This window comes from Dermochelys coriacea, chromosome 3, assembly GCF_009764565.3.
Source record: "Dermochelys coriacea isolate rDerCor1 chromosome 3, rDerCor1.pri.v4, whole genome shotgun sequence".
In the NCBI taxonomy this organism is placed as follows: domain Eukaryota; kingdom Metazoa; phylum Chordata; order Testudines; family Dermochelyidae; genus Dermochelys; species Dermochelys coriacea.
The window spans coordinates 133,992,941-134,014,255 of record NC_050070.1 but is presented as its reverse complement, the minus strand read 5'-3'; the positions used below and the strand labels follow the sequence as shown (position 1 = coordinate 134,014,255).

The window sequence follows — 21,315 nt, the reverse complement described above, 5'->3', positions numbered from 1 at the left end:
GAAGTGAGCTGTAGCTCACAAAAGCTTATGCTCAAATAAATTTGTTAGTCTCTAAGGTGCCACAAGTATTCCTTTTCTTCTCTATCAACAAATTATGGATTAGGAATTCAACTTCTAATTTCTGAAATAAACAGTTTATTGTTGTGTATATAAGATGCATAGCTATTGCAAAAATAAACTCCACACAATACATGGATGTAAAATAAAATATTTTCACATTGATTGTGTAAAATATTTATCACTCTTGATATGATTTGCAACAACTAAAATGTTTTATTGTAGCTCTGATGTATAGACAATGTCCTTACATGGATTTCAGTTTAGCAGACTTGAGGGAGTTAGTAAAAGGAGAAAGATGTATGCAAAAATTTTAAAGGGTAATTGAAAGGAGCATTATTTAGCATTAAGTTTGTTTTTTAAAATGTCCTTTTCCGTGCAGGAATTATCTCCATCACTAACCAATGAGGACTATCACTACTTTGCTTACAACCACTTCTTAATGTGTAATTGCAACTACTTATGGATAGCAAATAAAAGAAGCGTCTGTGTCTAAAAAGGACATTAAGTGTACATCAGGGTTGGAAGCCTTATCAGACTTTCAGCATCAGCTGCCAGTTCTGTATTCAGTAGCTTGGAGACAGTCTTTTCTCTTTGCAAATTGAATTTTATGAATATGAGATCCATTCAGTATCAATAGGACCCTTGTATTCAAAGGGAAATTGACTTCTATACACTCCAAAATGAAAAAGTGAAGAGCTTTTAGATATTTGAATTGTAGGGCTTTGGGAGAGTATGATGGGGTCCCTGGGGTGCAACCTGGACTCTGGGACTGCTAAGCCTCCTGTCCCACCAACTTGGGATATCCCTCTCACATTGTGATGCTGTTGCTAAGCCACAAATCTTTGGCACGTACTGCACTTACATAGTTGGAGAACACTTCAATCTCTCTGGTCACTCGATCACAGACCTAAGAGTGGCTATCCTTCAACAAAAAAGCTTCAAAAACAGACTCCAACGAGAGACTGCTGAATTGGAATTAATTTGCAAACTGGATGCAATTAACTTAGGCTTGAATAGAGACTGGGAATGGATGAGTCATTACACAAAGTAAAACTATTTCCCCATGGTATTTCTCCCCCCCACCCCACCCCCCACTGTTCCTCTGATATTCTTGTTAACTGCTGGAATTAGCCTACCTTGCTTGTCACCATGAAAGGTTTTCCTCCTTTTCCCCCCCTGCTGCTGGTGATGGCTTATCTTAAGTGATCACTCTCCTTACAGTGTGTGAGATAAACCCATTGTTTCATGTTCTCTGTGTGTGTGTATATAAATCTCTCCTCTGTTTTTTCGACCAAATGCATCCGATGAAGTGAGCTGTAGCTCACGAAAGCTTATGCTCTAATAAATTTGTTAGTCTCTAAGGTGCCACAAGTACTCCTTTTCTTTTTGCGAATACAGACTAACATGTCTGCTACTCTGAAACCTGCACTTACACAGACATCCAAAGGCAGGGACACACCCAACTGAGTTATATGAATGCTTTGCCAGACACTTATAAGCCAACAATAGAGAGGCTCCAGCCAATTTCCCCAGCTCCCCAGCCTTTCACCCCAGAACTGTACTGTCTTGTCCTTGTCAGAAGCCTGATCAGTGTAAGTTATTACACAGTCCGCCCCTCCTCAATGTGGAGAGGACACGTGCTAGCCTTTGTAAACTGAGCTGAGATTTCCCAAGCACTTCATCCAAAATACATGGTTTTAGATAAAATATAAAACAGATTTATTAACTACAGAAAGATGGACTTTAAGTGATTATAAGTAGCAAGCATAGAGATCAAAGTTGGTTATGTAAGAAATAAGTGAATTCGCAGTCTGAGTTCTACAAATTAACCAGGATTTGAATCAAGCAGTGGCTCACCCTGACAGATGATATAGTTCCTCAATACTCAGACTGGGACTCTTCTCTGGCTTGGGCCCACTCTCCCCAGTTCAAAGTCTCTATCCTCCAGATGTGTTTCCAGGTGTTGAGTTGCGTGGGGAGTGTGGCCAAGCCATGATATCACTTCCCCTCTTTTTATAGTTTCTTCCAGTTTGCTGGAAAGATCTTTTGCTATGACGTGGATCAAACAGTCTCCATTGTATACATGCTCTCTCTGAGAAGTCTCCATTGTATACAGTTCCTGGGATAGTGGATTCTTTCCTTGATGGGTGTTGATGAGCCAATAATGCTGTGTACTCCATTGTTATACCTGAAAGGCTGGTTATGGTTGTTTACAATATCACAACATATTTCAGTAATACACATGAAGCAAAACTTCATAACTTTACATACAATGATAGAGCATGCAATCCAAAAGGATATTAATGTTCAACAGATCAAGACTTTTAAAATGATACCTCATAAAGGCATACTTTGTACAAAACCTATCATAATTGTCAGTGGTGAATACGGGCGTTCCAGATTGTGGCTTTGAGGTACAGAGTGCCACTGAGAGTAACTTTATTTTGTTTCCTTTTTCCTCTTTTTTCTCTTCAGTCGGGAAAAATCCTTGTATTTAACTTGCATTTTGGAACATTTTTAAAAATTGTGTCTTGCATTAAAGATCCCCTTCCAAAAGACCAGTGTCTTCATCATGCTTTCATTTTCTAGATGCACCTCCTCATTGGTTAGTTCTCTTCCTTGAAAGCATCCTACCTACCACCTTTGATTCAATGTAATCTAATATATTTAGCTGAATTAAGTTTGTTTCTGAATGTCTTCCACTTTGGACAAGAGATGAGCTGGAACTGCCAAGTTTGGATCTAGTTCTCAACTTTTCCAAAGCCTGTAGATTCATAGATACTAAGGTCAGAAGGGACCATTCTGATAATCTAGTCTGACCTTCTGCACAACGCAGGCCACAAAATCTTACCCACCCACTCCTATGAAAAACCTCACCTATGTCTGAGCTATTGAAGTCCTCAAATCGTGGTTTAAAGACTTAAAGGAGCAGAGAATCCTCCCTCAAGGGACCCGTGCCTCAGGCTACAGAGGAAGGCGAAAAACCTCCACGGCCTCTTCCAATCTGCCCTGGAGGAAAATTGCTTCCCAACTCCAAATATGGCGATCAGCTAAACCCTGAGCATATGCACAAGATTCACCAGCCAGATACTACAGAAAATTCTTTCCTGGATAACTCAGATCCCATCCATCTAATATCCCATCTCAGGGGATTAAGCCTATTTACCCTGAATATTTAAAGATCAATTACTTACCAAAAACCCATTATCCCATCATACCATCTCCTCCATAAACTTATCGAGTAGAATCTTAAAGCCAGATAGATCTTTTGCCCCCACTGCTTCCCTTGGAAGGCTATTCCAAAACTTCACTCCTCTGATGGTTAGAAACCTTTGTCTGATTTCAAGTCTAAGCTTCCTGGTGGCCAGTTTATACCCATTTGTTCTTGTGTCCACATAGGTGCTGAGCTGAAATAATTCCTCTCCCTCTCCTGTATTTATCCCTCTGATATATTTATAGAGAGCAATCATATCTCCCCTCAACCTTTTTTTAGTTAGGCTAAACAAGCCAAGCTCCTTAAATCTCCTTTCATAAGAGAAGTTTTCCATTCCTTGGATCATCCTAGTAGCCCTTCTCTGTACCTGCTCCAGTTTGAATTCATCCTTTTTAAACATGGGAGACCAGAACTGCACACAGTATTCCAGGTGAGGTCTCACAAGTGCCTTGCCTAATGGTAGTAAAACCTTCTTATCCCTACTGGAAATACCTCTCCTGATGCATCCCAAAACCGCATTAGCTTTTTTCACAGCCATATCACATTGGCAGCTCATAGTCATCCTATGATCAACCAATACTCCAAGGTCCTTCTCCTCTTCCGTTACTTCTAATTGATGCGTCCCCAGCTTATAACTAAAATGCTTGTTGTTAATCCCTAAATGCATAACCTTACACTTCTCACTATTAAATTTCATCCTATTACTATTACTCCAGTTTACAAGGTCATCCAGGTCCTCCTGTATAATATCTCAATTCTTCTCTGAATTGGCAATACCTCCCAGCTTTGTATCATCTGCAAACTTTATTAGCACACTCCCACTTTTTGTGCCAAGGTCAGTAATAAAAAGATTGGTCCCAAAACTGATCCCTGAGGAACTCCACTGGTAACCTCCCTCCAGCCTGACAGTTCTCCTTTCAGTAGGACTCGTTGCAGTCTCCTCTTTAACCAATTCCTTATCCACCTTTTTGATGTTCATATTGATCCCCATCTTCTCCAATTTAACTAATAATTCCCCATGTGGCATGGTATCAAACGCCTTACTGAAATCTAGGTAAATTAGATCCACTGTTTCCTTTATCTAAAAAATCTGTTCCTTTCTCAAAGAAGGAGATCAGATTGGTTTGGCACGATCTACCTTTTGTAAAACCATGTTGTATTTTGTCCATTTACCATTGACTTCAATGTTCTTAACTAATTTCTCCTTCAAAAATTTTTCCAGGACCTTCATGCTACAGATGTGAAACTAACTGGCCTGTAGTTACCCGGATCACTTTTTTCCCTTTCTTAAAAATAGGAACTATATTAGCAATTCTCCAGTCATTTGGTATAACTCCTGAATTTACAGATTCATTAAAAATTCTTGCTAATGGGCTTGCAATTTCAGGTTCCAATTCCTTTAATATTCTTGGATGAAGATTATCTGGGCCCCCCGATTTAGTCCCATTAAGCTGTTTCAGTTTTGCTTCTACCTCTGATATGGTAATATCTACCTCCATATCTTCATTCCCATTTGTCATGCTACCATTATCCCCAAGATCCTCTTTAGCCTTATTAAAGACTGAGGCAAAGTATTTGTTTAGATATTGGGCCATGCCTAGATTATCTTTAACCTCCACTCCATCCTCAATGTTTAGCGGCCCCACTTCTTCTTTCTTAGTTTTCTTATTTATATGGCTATAGAACCTTTTACTATTGGTTTTAATTCCCTTTGCAAGGTCCAGCTCTACTTGACTTTTAGCCTGTCTCACTTTATCCCTACATGTTCTGACCTCAATAAGGCAGCTTTCCTTGCTGATCCCTCCCATCTTCCACTCCCTGTATGCTTTCTGCTTCTTCTTAATCACCTCTCTAAGATGCTTGCTCATCCAGCTTGGTCTACAACTCCTTCCTATGAATTTTTTCCCCTTTCTTGGGATACAGGCCTACGATAGCTTCTGCAGCTTTGATTTAAAGCAATCCCAGGCCTCCTCGTACCTTTAGATCCATAAGTTCTTCAGTCCAATCCACTTCCCTAACTAATTTTCTTAATTTTTGAAAGTCAGCCCTTTTTGAAATCAAAAACTCTAGTTGCAGATTTATTTTTTGTTAATCCTTCCGTTCAGTTTGAACTGAATTAGCTCTTGATCACTTGAACCAAGATTATCCCCTACATCCATTTCTTCTATAAGGTCCTCGCTACTTACCAAAATTAAATCTAAAATGGCATCCCCTCTAGTCGGTTCAGCAACTACTTGATGAAGGAATCCATCAGCTATCGCATCTAGGAAAATCTGAGCCCTATTATTATTACTAGCACTGGTCCTCCAGTCTATATCTGGGAAGTTAGTCTCCCATGATCATGCAGTTTCCATTAGTATTTACTTTATTAAAACATTAAAAAGGGCTCTATCCATATCCAAATTAGATCCCAGAGGTCTATAGCACACCCCAAGCACTATCATAGGAGATGCTCTACTAGTTATCTTCCCCAATGTAATTTTTGCCCAGACGGACTCTGTCTTATCCATTGCATCGCTTCTTATTTCTTTACATTCTACCTCATCATTGATATACAATGCTACTCCACCCCCTTTACCTTTATTTCTCTTTCCTAAACAGCACATACCCTTCAATACCTGTAGTCCAGTCATGACTACTATTCCACCATGTTTCTGTTATCCCTATAAAATCTAGTTTCACTTCCTGCACCAGTAGCTCTAGTTCCTCCATTTTGTTACCTAGGCTCCTCGCATTGGTGTACAAACATCTTAATTTTTGCTGTTTGGCCTCGCTCACATTTTGTACCCTATTAGGCACAGTCATTCTACAGCCAGTATAACCCATTAGACTGGTATCCACACTGCTCTCGCTCCTTATATACATTCTCCTACCCATGTCTGTATCTTTTCTTACTTCATCATCTTCCCTCTCAATGCTAATATCTGGCATGGAGATTACCTGGACATCTCCCCCTAGTTTAAAGCTCTCTTTATCTCTTTAGTTCTGATCTGGGGTTTAGATTTGAAGCCCATCTCTTTACGTAGCCATACAATACTGTCTGATGGTTTCCCAAGTCTTGTACTAAAGCCTTGGGGAATCATTAAAATTAGTGTTATGGGAAAGTTAGTACATATAAAGAACTGATGGGCTTCTCCTTTTTGACAAAATGATAGGTGGCGGCACCAGACCTGGCTAAAAAATATTGGCACCTTTTCCTTGCTCTGGAGTTAGGACTTCCTCTCACTAAAGTTTCCTTTCTCACCAGAAGCAACTCCAACTTCTTACCTTATTACCAACCCATGTTTTTCCCATCTTTTTTTTTCTGCCCACACCTTCAAAATGGGTTAACCTAGAAATTTCATGTTGGTTGTGTTTTTGTTTCCTGTGCTGAGAAGTGCCTTTTTAGCCAAGATTTCTTCAAAAGTGGTAGTTTTAAATTTAGTTTCATGAGTCCATATTTAGGTATTTAAATAAGGGGACTGATTTTCATAAGTGTTGAGCACCCAGCCACTTTTTTAGAAGGTGATGGGAGTTTGTGTGCACTCCACATTTATGAAAATCAGTCCACTTATTTAAGTTGTACTTTAGAACCTGCAGTATGTCCCCTATCTTTTGACACACTTGGTCTCTGTGGGTTTGGTGATGGAGAGTCACTTGTTTTAAAAGATGTTCGCTAACATTTTCAAAAATGGAAGAGAAAACCCATTTCAATGGCAAGTTATCAAGAAAACCTTTCAGAGATGTTAATGAATTTCAAGATTGTGGTGGAAGATTGACAGTTTCTCACTTTTTTTTTTGTCCTAGACATATGAACAAACTTTTGTAAACTATCCACTGCCAATTTCTAATATATTTAACTGTCAAAATGAAGTTAACTGAATAGTATAGATGAAACTTGTTTATGGCTCTGCAAGAGAGGACATCCCAAACAGTATGTTCTGTCAGAATATTGAAAAATGAAAAAGCCCTAACTGTGTATAACTTAAGTATTTCCCAGACTAATGTTATGTCTATGTATTGTCATTTCAACTAGATGGTTTTTGTTTGTTTTGAACATTAAAGGGGGTTACTAGGCTAAGATTACAGGTTTCTTCTCCCATGAATCCATGAGGACAAGGTAAAATAAAATATATGGATGAATAAGCAAATCTTTCAATAAGTTCAATATGTCTGGAGGAGTTAACAATCTTCCTTTATTCAGCCTGCAGAGTTTTTGCTATTTTACGTCATGTGCAGATATTTTCTATAAACTGTAAGATGAATGTTTAAATTGCATTGACAGCATGATTTTATCACTTTAGACACCATCATAAGAAATACACTTTTTGTCCAGAGATGCTTTAATTTCCTGGCAAAGGACAGAGCTGAAGCACAAAGCTTTGTGTTTACTTATGTTACATGGTAGAAACCTAGTAACTAAAGGAATACCTTTCTCTTGATTAGCATCAAAAACTAAGGATAGGAGAACCTTAAATAAAGTGCTTGCCTTTATTCACAGCTTGAATGTGCAATTATGGAAATTCCTGTTAACAGTAAATGTTTGGATTCTATAGCTATCCCAGACCAAATTAAAAAATACTGTTGTGATCCATACAAATATATTGAGTTCATTTGAGTAACTTACCAAAATAAGATTTGCCTTGATGACCAATTTAGGATTGTGTGGTCTTTTTAACCTCTCTACTTCTGCTTTTCTTAAAAATTAAGAACATAATTTGAAGTAAATACAAAGCTTATGAAAAGTGCCATATTGGCACTACTGGAGACTGAATTCATCTTTGGAAAAACATGTAGCCTGTGAGCATGAGAAGATGATTCAGTCTGTGCCCCTTTGATCCTTAGTGTCACTTCCAGGATTGTTAACAAGGGTTTATTCTATTCTATATCGTTTTTTTTATACCATGCTCATCACCCTAGTATCTGAGCACCTTCCAGTAGTGCATTAAGCAATGTGACTACACATCTGTTGCATGTTGTCCCCCTCTTCCCCCATTCTCTCCCCAGAGGGAGAAGCATGTGAAGTGGAGTGTCATGTTTTTGTAAGGTGTGTTTATCTTTAATATAAATATACCTGTTGCTGTAAGTTTATGTAAGAGAAGGCAAGGCCAAAGAAATGTGCCTTGCATTTGGAGCAGAAAGCGGTGAGGTTTTGTGATGGTCCTTAGTTCCTGGAGGAACCAAGGGTACCAGCTGTTGTGGATGCTTTCCATTGGGAGTTGCACAGACACCACCAACATGCATCATATAGATCCCTGAAAGGCCATTGAATGTTAACAATTTTCATTTGTTTTCAATCTGAGTTGTAGTTAAATTGGTAAGCTAGTGGTAAAGGGTCTGCATTCCATTACCAATCCTCTAGGCCTTCACTCTCCCCCTGAAATACACTTCTGTGAACATTTCCTATAACAATGATGCTTCTACTTACAATTAGAATCATAGAATCATAGAATATCAGGGTTGGAAGGGACCCCAGAAGGTCATCTAGTCCAACCCCCTGCTCAAAGCAGGACCAAGTCCCAGTTAAATCATCCCAGCCAGGGCTTTGTCAAGCCTGACCTTAAAAACCTCTAAGGAAGGAGATTCTACCACCTCCCTAGGTAACGCATTCCAGTGTTTCACCACCCTCTTAGTGAAAAAGTTTTTCCTAATATCCAATCTAAACCTCCCCCATTGCAACTTGAGACCATTACTCCTCGTTCTGTCATCTGCTACCATTGAGAACAGTCTAGAGCCATCCTCTTTGAAACCCCCTTTCAGGTAGTTGAAAGCAGCTATCAAATCCCCCCTCATTCTTCTCTTCTGCAGACTAAACAATCCCAGCTCCCTCAGCCTCTCCTCATAAGTCATGTGCTCTAGACCCCTAATCATTTTTGTTGCCCTTCGCTGTACTCTTTCCAATTTATCCACATCCTTCCTGTAGTGTGGGGCCCAAAACTGGACACAGTACTCCAGATGAGGCCTCACCAGTGTCGAATAGAGGGGAACGATCACGTCCCTCGATCTGCTCGCTATGCCCCTACTTATACATCCCAAAATGCCATTGGCCTTCTTGGCAACAAGGGCACACTGCTGACTCATATCCAGCTTCTCGTCCACTGTCACCCCTAGGTCCTTTTCCGCAGAACTGCTGCCGAGCCATTCGGTCCCTAGTCTGTAGCGGTGCATTGGATTCTTCCATCCTAAGTGCAGGACCCTGCATTTATCCTTATTGAACCTCATTAGATTTCTTTTGGCCCAATCCTCCAATTTGTCTAGGTCCTTCTGTATCCTATCCCTCCCCTCCAGCGTATCTACCACTCCTCCCAGTTTAGTATCATCCGCAAATTTGCTGAGAGTGCAATCCACACCATCCTCCAGATCATTTATGAAGATATTGAACAAAACGGGCCCCAGGACCGACCCCTGGGGCACTCCACTTGACACCGGCTGCCAACTAGACATGGAGCCATTGATCACTACCCGTTGAGCCCGACAATCTAGCCAGCTTTCTACCCACCTTATAGTGCATTCATCCAGCCCATACTTCCTTAACTTGCTGACAAGAATGCTGTGGGAGACCGTGTCAAAAGCTTTGCTAAAGTCAAGAAACAATACATCCACTGCTTTCCCTTCATCCACAGAACCAGTAATCTCATCATAAAAGGCGATTAGATTAGTCAGGCATGACCTTCCCTTGGTGAATCCATGCTGACTGTTCCTGATCACTTTCCTCTCCTCTAAGTGCTTCAGGATTGATTCTTTGAGGACCTGCTCCATGATTTTTCCAGGGACTGAGGTGAGGCTGACCGGCCTGTAGTTCCCAGGATCCTCCTTCTTCCCTTTTTTAAAGATGGGCACTACATTAGCCTTTTTCCAGTCATCCGGGACTTCCCCCGTTCGCCACGAGTTTTCAAAGATAATGGCCAAGGGCTCTGCAATCACAGCCGCCAATTCCTTCAGCACTCTCGGATGCAATTCGTCCGGCCCCATGGACTTGTGCACGTCCAGCTTTTCTAAATAGTCCCTAACCACCTCTATCTCTACAGAGGGCTGGCCATCTCTTCCCCGTTTTGTGTTGCCCAGCACAGCAGTCTGGGAGCTGACCTTGTTAGTGAAAACAGAGGCAAAAAAAGCATTGAGTACATTAGCTTTTTCCACATCCTCTGTCACTAGCTTGCCTCCCTCATTCAGTAAGGGGCCCACACTTTCCTTGGCTTTCTTCTTGTTGCCAACATACCTGAAGAAACCCTTCTTGTTACTCTTGACATCTCTTGCTAGCTGCAGCTCCAGGTGCGATTTGGCCCTCCTGATATCTTTCCTACATGCCCGAGCAATACTTTTATACTCTTCCCTGGTCATATGTCCAACCTTCCACTTCTTGTAAGCTTCTTTTTTATGTTTAAGATCCGCTAGGATTTCACCATTAAGCCAAGCTGGTCGCCTGCCATATTTACTATTCTTTCGACTCATCGGGATGGTTTGTCCCTGTAACCTCAACAGGGATTCCTTGAAATACAGCCAGCTCTCCTGGACTCCCTTCCCTTTCATGTTAGTCCCCCAGGGGATCCTGGCCATCTGTTCCCTGAGGGAGTCAAAGTCTGCTTTCCTGAAGTCCAGGGTCCGTATCCTGCTGCTTACCTTTCTTCCCTGCGTCAGGATCCTGAACTCAACCAACTCATGGTCACTGCCTCCCAGATTCCCATCCACTTTTGCTTCCCCCACTAATTCTACCCGGTTTGTGAGCAGCAGGTCAAGAAAAGCGCTCCCCCTAGTTGGCTCCCCTAGCACTTGCACCAGGAAATTGTCCCCTACGCTTTCCAAAAACTTCCTGGATTGTCTATGCACCGCTGTATTGCTCTCCCAGCAGATATCAGGAAAATTAAAGTCACCCATGAGAATCAGGGCATGCGATCTAGTAGCTTCCGTGAGTTGCCGGAAGAAAGCCTCATCCACCTCATCCCCCTGGTCCGGTGGTCTATAGCAGACTCCCACCATGACATCACTCTTGTTGCACACACTTCTAAACTTAATCCAGAGACACTCAGGTTTTTCCACAGTTTCGTACCGGAGCTCTGAGCAGTCATACTGCTCCCTTACATACAGTGCTACTCCCCCACCTTTTCTGCCCTGCCTGTCCTTCCTGAACAGTTTATAACCATCCATGACTGTACTCCAGTCATGTGAGTTATCCCACCAAGTCTCTGTTATTCCAATCACGTCATAATTCCTTGACATCACCAGGACCTCCAGTTCTCCCTGCTTGTTTCCAAGGCTTTGTGCATTTGTATATAAGCACTTGAGATAACCTGTTGATCGCCCCTCATTCCCAGTATGAGGCAGGAGCCCTCCCCTCACAGACCTTCCTGCCTGTGCTTCCTCCCGGTATCCCGCTTTCCCACTTACCTCAGGGCTTTGGTCTCCTTCCCCCGGTGAACCTAGTTTAAAGCCCTCCTCACTAGGTTAGCCAGCCTGCTGGCAAAGATGTTCTTCCCTCTCTTCGTAAGATGGAGCCCGTCTCTGCCCAGCACTCCTCCTTCATGGAACACCATCCCATGGTCAAAGAATCCAAAGCCTTCTCTCCGACACCACCTGCGTAGCCATTCGTTGACCTCCACGATTCGACGGTCCCTACCCAGGCCTTTTCCTTCCACGGGGAGGATGGACGAGAACACCACTTGCGCCTCCAACTCCTTTATCCTTCTTCCCAGAGCCACGTAGTCCGCAGTGATCCGCTCAAGGTCATTCTTGGCAGTATCATTGGTGCCCACGTGGAGAAGCAGGAAGGGGTAGCGATCCGAGGGCTTGATGAGTCTCGGCAGTCTCTCCGTCACATCACGAATCTTAGCCCCTGGCAAGCAGCAGACTTCTCGGTTTTCCCGGTCAGGGCGGCAGATAGATGACTCAGTCCCCCGGAGGAGAGAGTCCCCGACCACCACCACCCGCCTTCTCCTTTTGGGAGTGGTGGTCGTGGAACCCCCAACCTCAGGACATCGCATCTCATGCCTCCCAACCAGCGGAGTCTCCTTCCGCTTTCTCCCCCCAGACATATCATCTGGTCCACTCTCCGCATTGGTACCTGTGGAGAGAACATGAAAGCGGTTAGTTACCTGTGTCTGTGTTACTGGAACCCGGACATTCCGCTTACCTCTTCTGGAGGTCACATGTTGCCAAGCTTCTTCACTGGCCTCTTGGCTCCTCTGTGCAACCTGCTCTACATCTTTAGAGCTTTGTGCCCCTAGAAGGCTATCCTGAGTTTGGTCCAGAAAATCCTCAGTCTCTCGTATACAACGCAGGGTCGTTACCTGTTGCTCCAGACCTTCAATCTTCTCTTCCAATATGGAGACCAGCTTGCACTTTGTACAGACAAAGTCGCTTCTGTCCTGTGGAAGAAAGACAAACATGGCACATCCAGTGCAGGTCACAACAGCTGAATCCCCCCCTTCCATATCACCTACCTACTATGAGCTTCCTCAGAGACGTTGGCAAGATGTAAGCCTCACTGGGCTCACTCCAGGCGAACTCCCAGGCAAACTCCTGCTGTGAGCTGCTCTGCTGTCCCCGCTGCTCAGCTGGTTCGCGAGGCTCTGGCTATTTTTAAACAGCCAGGCTTCCCTGACGCAAACACACAGACACCCTAATGCCCGCCCCCTGCAGGCTAGCAGCCAATCAGACACTCACTCAGGCTCCCTCCCAGCAAACACACGCTCGGATACTTCCTCAGCAAGCAAACACACACACTCGGATACTTACCAGTCCCAGGCAAACTCCTGCTGTGAGCTGCTCTGCTGTCCCCGCTGCTCCGCTGGTTCGCTGCCGCTCAGCTGGTTCGCGAGGCTCTGGCTATTTAATTCACAGAACCTGGAAAAAAGTGCCAAAGTGAGCAATAGCCAAAAATAGAAATCTGAAGAAAATTGGAGGAACTAGTTTTAGTTCACTATTCACAAAATTAACAGGTTGCCATAAACTGAAAAGTTGTTAGCTTCAATTCTTTATGGCATTGTTAGTATTCTGACTCCCAGGTCTGTACCTTAACCACAAGACTATCTAAGTATTTTCTATCTCTACTGTACTTTATTAAAAAAAAAAAACCAAAAAAAAAAAACCAACCCACAATGTTTTAGTTGATTCTGGTAAATGATACTAGAGCTACAAACTTTCTTCTAATATGTATAAAACTTGCTATTTGTGCATATTATTCCACACTGTGACCTAGATTAATTTAATACAGCATTTTATTTGAAATAAATAAAATAGTGACTTGTTTTGTCATAGTAAACTATTTAGAAAATGAGTGCTGTTTTTCAGTTCCTACTAGATTAATTTTTGTTTCCATCCGCTATAATGAAGTCTTCATGTTAATTTCTGACAGTTGTTATACTGCTTTAAGACACGAATTGTCAATCAATGATAAAGCATGCCATGACACTTTATAATGGTTCACTCTTGAAATATTACTAAAAAGCAATACAGTTTTGAAAGATACATGCTGCTTGTCTACTCATGAGAAATGGATGTGATTTAGTTATCTGTAGGGAACTTGTCCTACCACATATTTTGATTCTTGTGCATCTCTAATCTTAATTAGAGAATGTAATTTCTTCTAACAATGTTTAGACATAGAAAAGCCATTGTATGGCACACAGTGCAACAGTGGATGCCTGTTTATCACTGTAAGACTTCTCTTGTAAGATGTGATGAAGCCATCAGTCTAACACTTCACTATTCTCTTCCTTTTTGCATTCATTCTCTTCTGCTACAGAGCATCAGAACTACTTTGGAATTGATGAAAATCTAGGTCCTGTTGCATTCAGCATCCGGAGAGAGAAGGTTGAAGATGCTAAGGAGAGAGAAGGATCTCAATTCAACTATCGTATAGCTTTCAGGACAAGTGAGGTACTGTTTATTGAGTGTTGTTTTAATGGGGAGGAGGAGGTAAAAGAGAAGTTAACCCTGAGAACACTGGCTGTTTTCTCATGCCAGCATCGATCTGGGAATTGACTTTTAAAAGATTTTACAGATGAATACATTTGCAGGGAGGTGTGTGTTCTGGTAGCATTAATACATGTTGGAGCTCATGCCTGAAGAAAAATTTTGCTTATTTTCCTGCTTCCTGAAGTGCTCCCTTCCTTTGGTTGGGAACCATCAGAGAACAGTTGGATTGGTTGCAAGTACGGTACATATATATTCAGATGGAGAACTAGAGAGGGCAGACAGCAAATAAGGGAAGATAAGTTTAGATTGAGGTGCTTCTGGAGAATATTAGCTTTCTTTTGGCAGGAATGAAAGTTTGGGACAAAGGGGAGGGATGAGGAACTTGAAGAGGTTTACTATTCCTCAAGGTATGTTACAAGTGTATAGTTTCAAAATGCCTTTTAAAATGCTCTCTTCAAAATTGATGTACCATATTTGTGATCTGGAATAAATACAGGATGCCAAATCTCTTCTTCGTACGTAGTTTATGGAAGGAGAGGGAGTGCTAATACCTTACTGAAGCAAAAATAGTGGATCCTGTTTGAAGTAGAAGTGGCCTTTGATTGTATTGGAGGTATACTTATCAAACCTGATCAAAACTTTCACATTGAGGCTAATTTGTATTTTTTTTCCAAACTGGTTCATTCTTCCTTTATCACAGCAATGAGTCACATGGATCCTATTTTTAGTGGTGATTTGATAGAAGTTTCAGGTGTATGTCATCTTTGGTTGGTCTCTGTGATAAGCAAGTGCAAACTTTGCTTTGATTCTCAGAACTTTTGCTCTTCATCACGGCAAGAAACACCTGTTAGCCATAAAGTAGCAGTTCTTGATTAGAGCTGTATTAATAACTGGTACAGTGGCTGAATTGTCAGAGGAAAATGGGGGTTGACTAAAATGAAACATTTAGTTTTGGTTTGGGTTTTTTTTACCTTTTGAAATAAAAGTGAACTAAAATTCAAAATGTTGTTTCAAAAAATGTCAAAACAAAACTTTGACGTTCTGAGGTGCAATCTAGACCAGTGAGGGGCTGTCACCACTTGCCCTGCAATCTGGGGTGCCTCAAAATTCTTGGCTGCTGTAGCTCCAAACGTGGGCTTCTGACAAACAGCCAGCCAGCATGCAGGTAACACCCACAAAGTCTGTTTATAGCCACAGCCCTGGTCCAGCAACTCTGACTCCAGCAGCCTGTCGGCAAACACCAGCCACACTCTGGCTTCCAGCAGCCATGATTACTATTTGCAGGCTGACCCCAATATATGCCCAGTCCCAGATTTCCCACAAAAACATGTGCTCTGCACTGTCCAGTCCTCCCCTGAACTGTCCAGATACACTAGGTCCATTGCCCCTCTAAGGGGATCAGAAGAGCATTCAGTCACAAAAACATTTAGTTTTTTGGGGATTTTTTTTGTTCTGAAACAATTTAGTGAATTCAGCATGAACTTGCTAAATGTTTTAAGAAAAGGAGTACTTGTGGCACCTTAGAGACTAACAAATTTATTAGAGCATAAGCTTTCGTGAGCTACAGCTCACTTCATCGGATGCATTTGGTGGAAAAAACAGAGGAGAGATTTATATACACACACACACAGAGAACATGAAACAATGGGTTTATCATACACACTGTAAGGAGAGTGATCACTTAAGATAAACCATCACCAGCAGCGGGGGGGGAAAGGAGGAAAACCTTTCATGGTGACAAGCAAGGTAGGCTAATTCCAGCAGTTAACAAGAATATCAGAGGAACAGTGGGGGGTGGGGTGGGAGGGAGAAATACCATGGGGAAATAGTTTTACTTTGTGTAATGACTCATCCATTCCCAGTCTCTATTCAAGCCTAAGTTAATTGTATCCAGTTTGCAAATTAATACCAATTCAGCAGTCTCTCGTTGGAGTCTGTTTTTGAAGCTTTTTTGTTGAAGTATAGCCACTCTTAGGTCTGTGATCGAGTGACCAGAGAGATTGAAGTGTTCTCCAACTGGTTTTTGAATGTTATAATTCTTGACGTCTGATTTGTGTCCATTCATTCTTTTACGTAGAGACTGTCCAGTTTGGCCAATGTACATGGCAGAGGGGCATTGCTGGCACATGATGGCATATATCACATTGGTAGATGCGCAGGTGAACGAGCCTCTGATAGTGTGGCTGATGTGATTAGGCCCTATGATGGTATCCCCTGAATAGATATGTGGACAGAGTTGGCAACGGGCTTTGTTGCAAGGATAGGTTCCTGGGTTAGTGGTTCTGTTATGTGGTGTGTGGTTGCTGGTGAGTATTTGCTTCAGATTGGGGGGCTGTCTGTAAGCAAGGACTGGCCTGTCTCCCAAGATCTGTGAGAGTGATGGGTCGTCCTTCAGGACAGGTTTTAGATCCTTGATGATGCGTTGGAGAGGTTTTAGTTGGGGGCTGAAGGTGATGGCTAGTGGCGTTCTGTTGTTTTTTTTGTTGGGCCTGTCCTGTAGTAGGTGACTTCTGGGTACTCTTCTGGCTCTGTCAATCTGTTTCTTCACTTCAGCAGGTGGGTATTGTAGTTGTAGGAATGCATGATAGAGATCTTGTAGGTGTTTGTCTCTGTCTGAGGGGTTGGAGCAAATGCGGTTATATCGTAGCGCTTGGCTGTAGACAATGGATCGAGTGGTATGATCTGGATGAAAGCTAGAGGCATGTAGGTAGGAATAGCGGTCAGTAGGTTTCCGATATAGGGTGGTGTTTATGTGACCATCGCGTATTAGCACCGTAGTGTCCAGGAAGTGGATCTCTTGTGTGGACTGATCCCGGCTGAGGTTGATGGTGGGATGGAAATTGTTGAAATCATGGTGGAATTCCTCAAGAGCTTCTTTTCCATGGGTCCAGATGATGAAGATGTCATCAATGTTATTAATGGACTTAACCTCCATGGAATTATCCAGTTCTCTTTTAAACCCTGTTATAGTCCTAGCCTTCACAACCTCCTCAGGCAAGGAGTTCCACAGGTTGACTGTGCGCTGAGTGAACTTTTTTATTTGTTTTAAACCTGCTACCCATTAATTTTATTTGGTGGCCCCCAGTTCTTATATTATGGGAACAAATAAATAACTTTTCCTTATTCACTTTCTCCACGCCACTCATTTTATATATCTCTCTCATATCCCCCCTTAGTCTCCTCCTTTCCAAGTTGAAAAGTCTGAGCCTCTTTAATCTCTCCTCATATGGGACCTGTTCCAAACCCCTAATCATTTTAGTTGCCCTTTTCTGAAACTTTTCTAATGCCAGTATAGCCCTTTCCTGACTCTGTAATGTTCAGGTTTCCACTGTGTGTGTGTGTGTGTGTGTGTGTCTGTTAATAAATATATTAAAAATGTGTTGTATAATACTGAGGCTTTGTCTTCACTGTTAAAAAGAACTGTGTGGGGTGGGGTGTTTGTTTGGGGGTTTTCTGTATTTTTTTTATTGCAGGATAATTAATGCACACTAGCTATCCTACTGTAAAATCCTAAGTAGAGACAAGGCACTGTAGTTGTTACTGTGAGATCAACACTATATTTCTGCCTGTGGCTGATCTCATCTATGCTACCTCACAGTAAGGATTTGTCTACACTTCAATTGGGAGGTGTAATAACAGCACAGGTAGGTATACCCCAGCTAACTTTGATCTAGATCAAAAGCTAGATCTAGTAATGATAATAGTGAAGCAATGGCCATACAAGCAACTGGTGGGCTAGTCCTGCCTGCACAGAACCCTGGGTATATACTCAAGCAGTTGCTGCCCATGCTGCTATTGTTACTCAAGCTAGCTTTGATATAACTAGATCAGGATATGTCTGTGTGCTGTAGTCACATCTCCCAATCTGCAGTGTAGACATGCCCTAAAAGTACAGTGCCTTGTCCAACTAGGATTTTACAGTTGGATGGCTAATGCACATTAATTATCCTGCTGTAAAAAGACTTACCTTTTTTGCATTGAAGACACAGCCGAAAGAAACAAAAGAAATGAGTTCAGGATTTGAGTACCAGTCCAAAGTTTCTATTTTCTAGTAATTCTACATTGTCTAGTGTTACTATATTTAACTTCTTTGTTTAGAAGTTACAAATGCCTGTTTCCTCTTTAATGTTTAAGTTGCTTCACTAACCTTTGCACTGTCCTCAATGAATTAAACATAAGTTTCTCTCTCCCCCCACATCCCCACACTTCAAAGCCTGAAGATTGTATTTTAATAGCATAGTGTTAGAATTATAAATATTCAATGAGGTTTTCCACTCTTGCTTCAGCTTACGACGTTGAGAGGAGCAATATTAGAAGATGCCATACCATCTACTGCTAGACATGGCACAGCACGAGGCCTGCCTCTCAAAGAGGTACTGGAATATGTAATACCAGAGCTGAGCATTCAGTGCCTGAGGCAGGCTTCCAGCTCACCCAAAGTCTCTGAACAGCTGCTTAAACTGGATGAACAAGGGGTATGTAGTATATGATTTCTCTCTAAAGATTTCTATCCACTTGAAAGAACATGAACCTTTTCCTTCAATCTTTTGTTGGTGTTATAGATAAACATGAATTTGTGATGTAATATATTTTCTCTTGAACAACCATTTCTTCTATTTTCAAGAAGAGTTCACACACAGCTGAGTATTTTTAATGACAAAATGAGAATTGTGACAGGTAATGGTTCAATGACTCCAGAAAAATGCCTTATTGCTTGAAGTACTTGAACAGTAATTTGTGTTTTTCCAAGCAATATGCCTTTTTTGATTTGCAATTTGGGAAAGACCAAGTAGCCTGTATAGAATCCCAAGAGTAAAAGAGAGGGAGAGAATATAGTTAGTTCTATGTTTTCAAAATTTGCACAAAAATGGTTTTCACAGATTAAAGTCCATATTTGCTATGCCCAAATATTGGATATAAACATAAAGGTTAACCAATGTATACCTCTTAAAGACAGAGTAGGTAAAATTCTAAATATTTATAAAATCACGATAAGCCTCTACATCTAAAACTGAAATCAATGGCAGCTGGAAGTGCTTAGCACTTCAGAAAATCAGATGAATTATAGTTAAAAATAACATTTACTTATATCATAGTCCCATGAATCCCAAGTTAGTTTTCATATTTTAACTTATAATTAGCACTCTTATTCACTGTAGCAGTCTCATCAGTGGAGTGAAATGTTTGATAGTTCAAACAGCTGAAATTCTAATTGAGACTATCTAACAGGTTAACACTGCATCAGCAATGAAACAAACGTACACTTTAAATTCAGAGTGAATAATGGTGAGATTTAACAGATTCAGTAAGGTGAACCTGCTCTGTTCAGACTGCCAAGCATGTTTGCTGCTTCTGAATAATTTGTGAAGGACTAACTTGTGAATACCTTTAATACACGTATGCAAAGAATGTTTAAGATTTTAATTTTAAATAAATGATCATTATACATGCAAAAAAGTGACTATTGTGTCTTAATAATGTTCAGTATTAATTCAGTATGAAATACAGTGATTGTGTCTAACATGTTAGTGTATACAAGACATTCTTCTGTCATCTTTTAGTTGTAACAGAGTAGTTGTAGATCAATAGAGTTCCTAGCTATCAGAATGTCAAGCCAGTTCTGCATACCCATTTTCTCTATATTTCCCACCTCATTTGCTCTGCTAGGAGAAAAATAATTTTTAATGAATTACCAAATATATGTTTTTACTTTCTCCTTTGGTCTGTTAGAGTTCATGAAAAACTGTAAAGGAAATCGGGAGCATTCAGCCAATTTTTAATCTTAGTGCTCCTCAGGTTCTACATCATTACAGCTATATTTTTTGTTTAAACTCAAGTGAGTTCCAGCTCATAATATCAATTATATTAATTGGCCAGAGTGGAATCACATTTGGGGCAATGTAAGGCATTTTCTTCTTTAAACAAACTGAATGGTACATTTATAGAACTCATTGCCATCACCCACAACCATAAACTGAGACTGTAATTTGGGTGTCCATTGTGGAAGCATAAAGCAGTCAAACAAACCAAAGTAATGTTATAATAGTCAATGACTTTGAGGTACAACACTCCTCCTTTTTCCTTTTTTATGCCTGATGTTTAGTATTGAGAGTTCAGTTCTGTTGTGAAATGTGCTGTCATTGGTATGAATATATTATTTTAATATTTTTTAATGCTTCTTATCTTGCGATAGTTACTGAGGCAAATACAGAAAGCTGTGTATAGAACTATCATGAGATCCTTTTATGATTTTAATCCTCTTAGGTGTTTAATGCATTGAGTTCATTAATCAAGCAAATATAAAGAGTCTTTCATGGCAACTGAAGGTGATGGCTGGCTGTATAGCCATATTTTTTTTTAAATGTGAACCATGGTCTAGTGGATTAATTTTGTCACCAGGGTAATAGTCATTTGAGAGACTGGTATGTAGGAAATGTTTGTTTGAAGCTTTTCCACACTTGGAAGCCAGTGTTTGCATGTAATTGTTTCCTCTCATTTTCTACCAAAGGTTTTGTGACCAATGACATCTAGTATGGCTTATGGAGAATACTAATTGTTGTGGGTAAATTGTTGTTCCCATGATGACAATAGCAAAATAGATGTGAAATGAATGATTAAGCTCTTTCAAGAATATAAATAAAAAAATCTATATTTTCCTGTTTGTTGTGAGAAACAGGCAATTAGATCAACTTCGGATTGACCATAGGTTTTATGGGAAAAGCCACTTGTTCTTCTGGAGATCAGGATGGAATATTTTTAATAATTTTACTTTTTCCGATGATAGGTTATGGTGTATGTTCTTATTGCATGGGAATCTTTTCGCCCTTCTCTGGCACAAAGGCTGGAATTTACAAAGGGGTCCAAAGGAATTGGTACTCAAATTGCTTTGAAATTCAGTTGATGTTGAGCACCAAACTTCCCTGGGTTCCTCTGAACATCGCAGCCAAAAAGTTGAACTGGATAGAGATCCTGAAGTGGTCACACTCCATTTATTAAGGGAATGCTTAGATGATCTGCTTCTCATCAAGCATAACTATGCTGATGTTTATTCGCTAGCTAAAGCATCATCCATTCTGTAATGACTAACAACAAATATCTTCCCTGAGTCAGAACAAATAGTATTATGAAATTGTTCTCAGTACCAGTGG

The 21,315-nt window shown here is 41.0% G+C and overlaps 1 protein-coding gene across 18 annotated transcripts in view; it reads left to right on the top strand.

Annotated features, from left to right (window-relative positions):
* Positions 1-21,315, top strand: part of SIPA1L2 (signal induced proliferation associated 1 like 2) — a 260,821-nt gene that overhangs the window by 125,765 nt on the left and 113,741 nt on the right. For all 18 annotated transcript variants that reach the window (XM_043511364.1, XM_043511368.1, XM_043511365.1 and 15 more), the window contains 2 exons: positions 13,995-14,128; positions 18,454-18,642. In XM_043511364.1, coding sequence (XP_043367299.1) covers positions 13,995-14,128; positions 18,454-18,642 — 323 coding nt within the window. The remainder of the gene's footprint in view (positions 1-13,994; positions 14,129-18,453; positions 18,643-21,315) is intronic.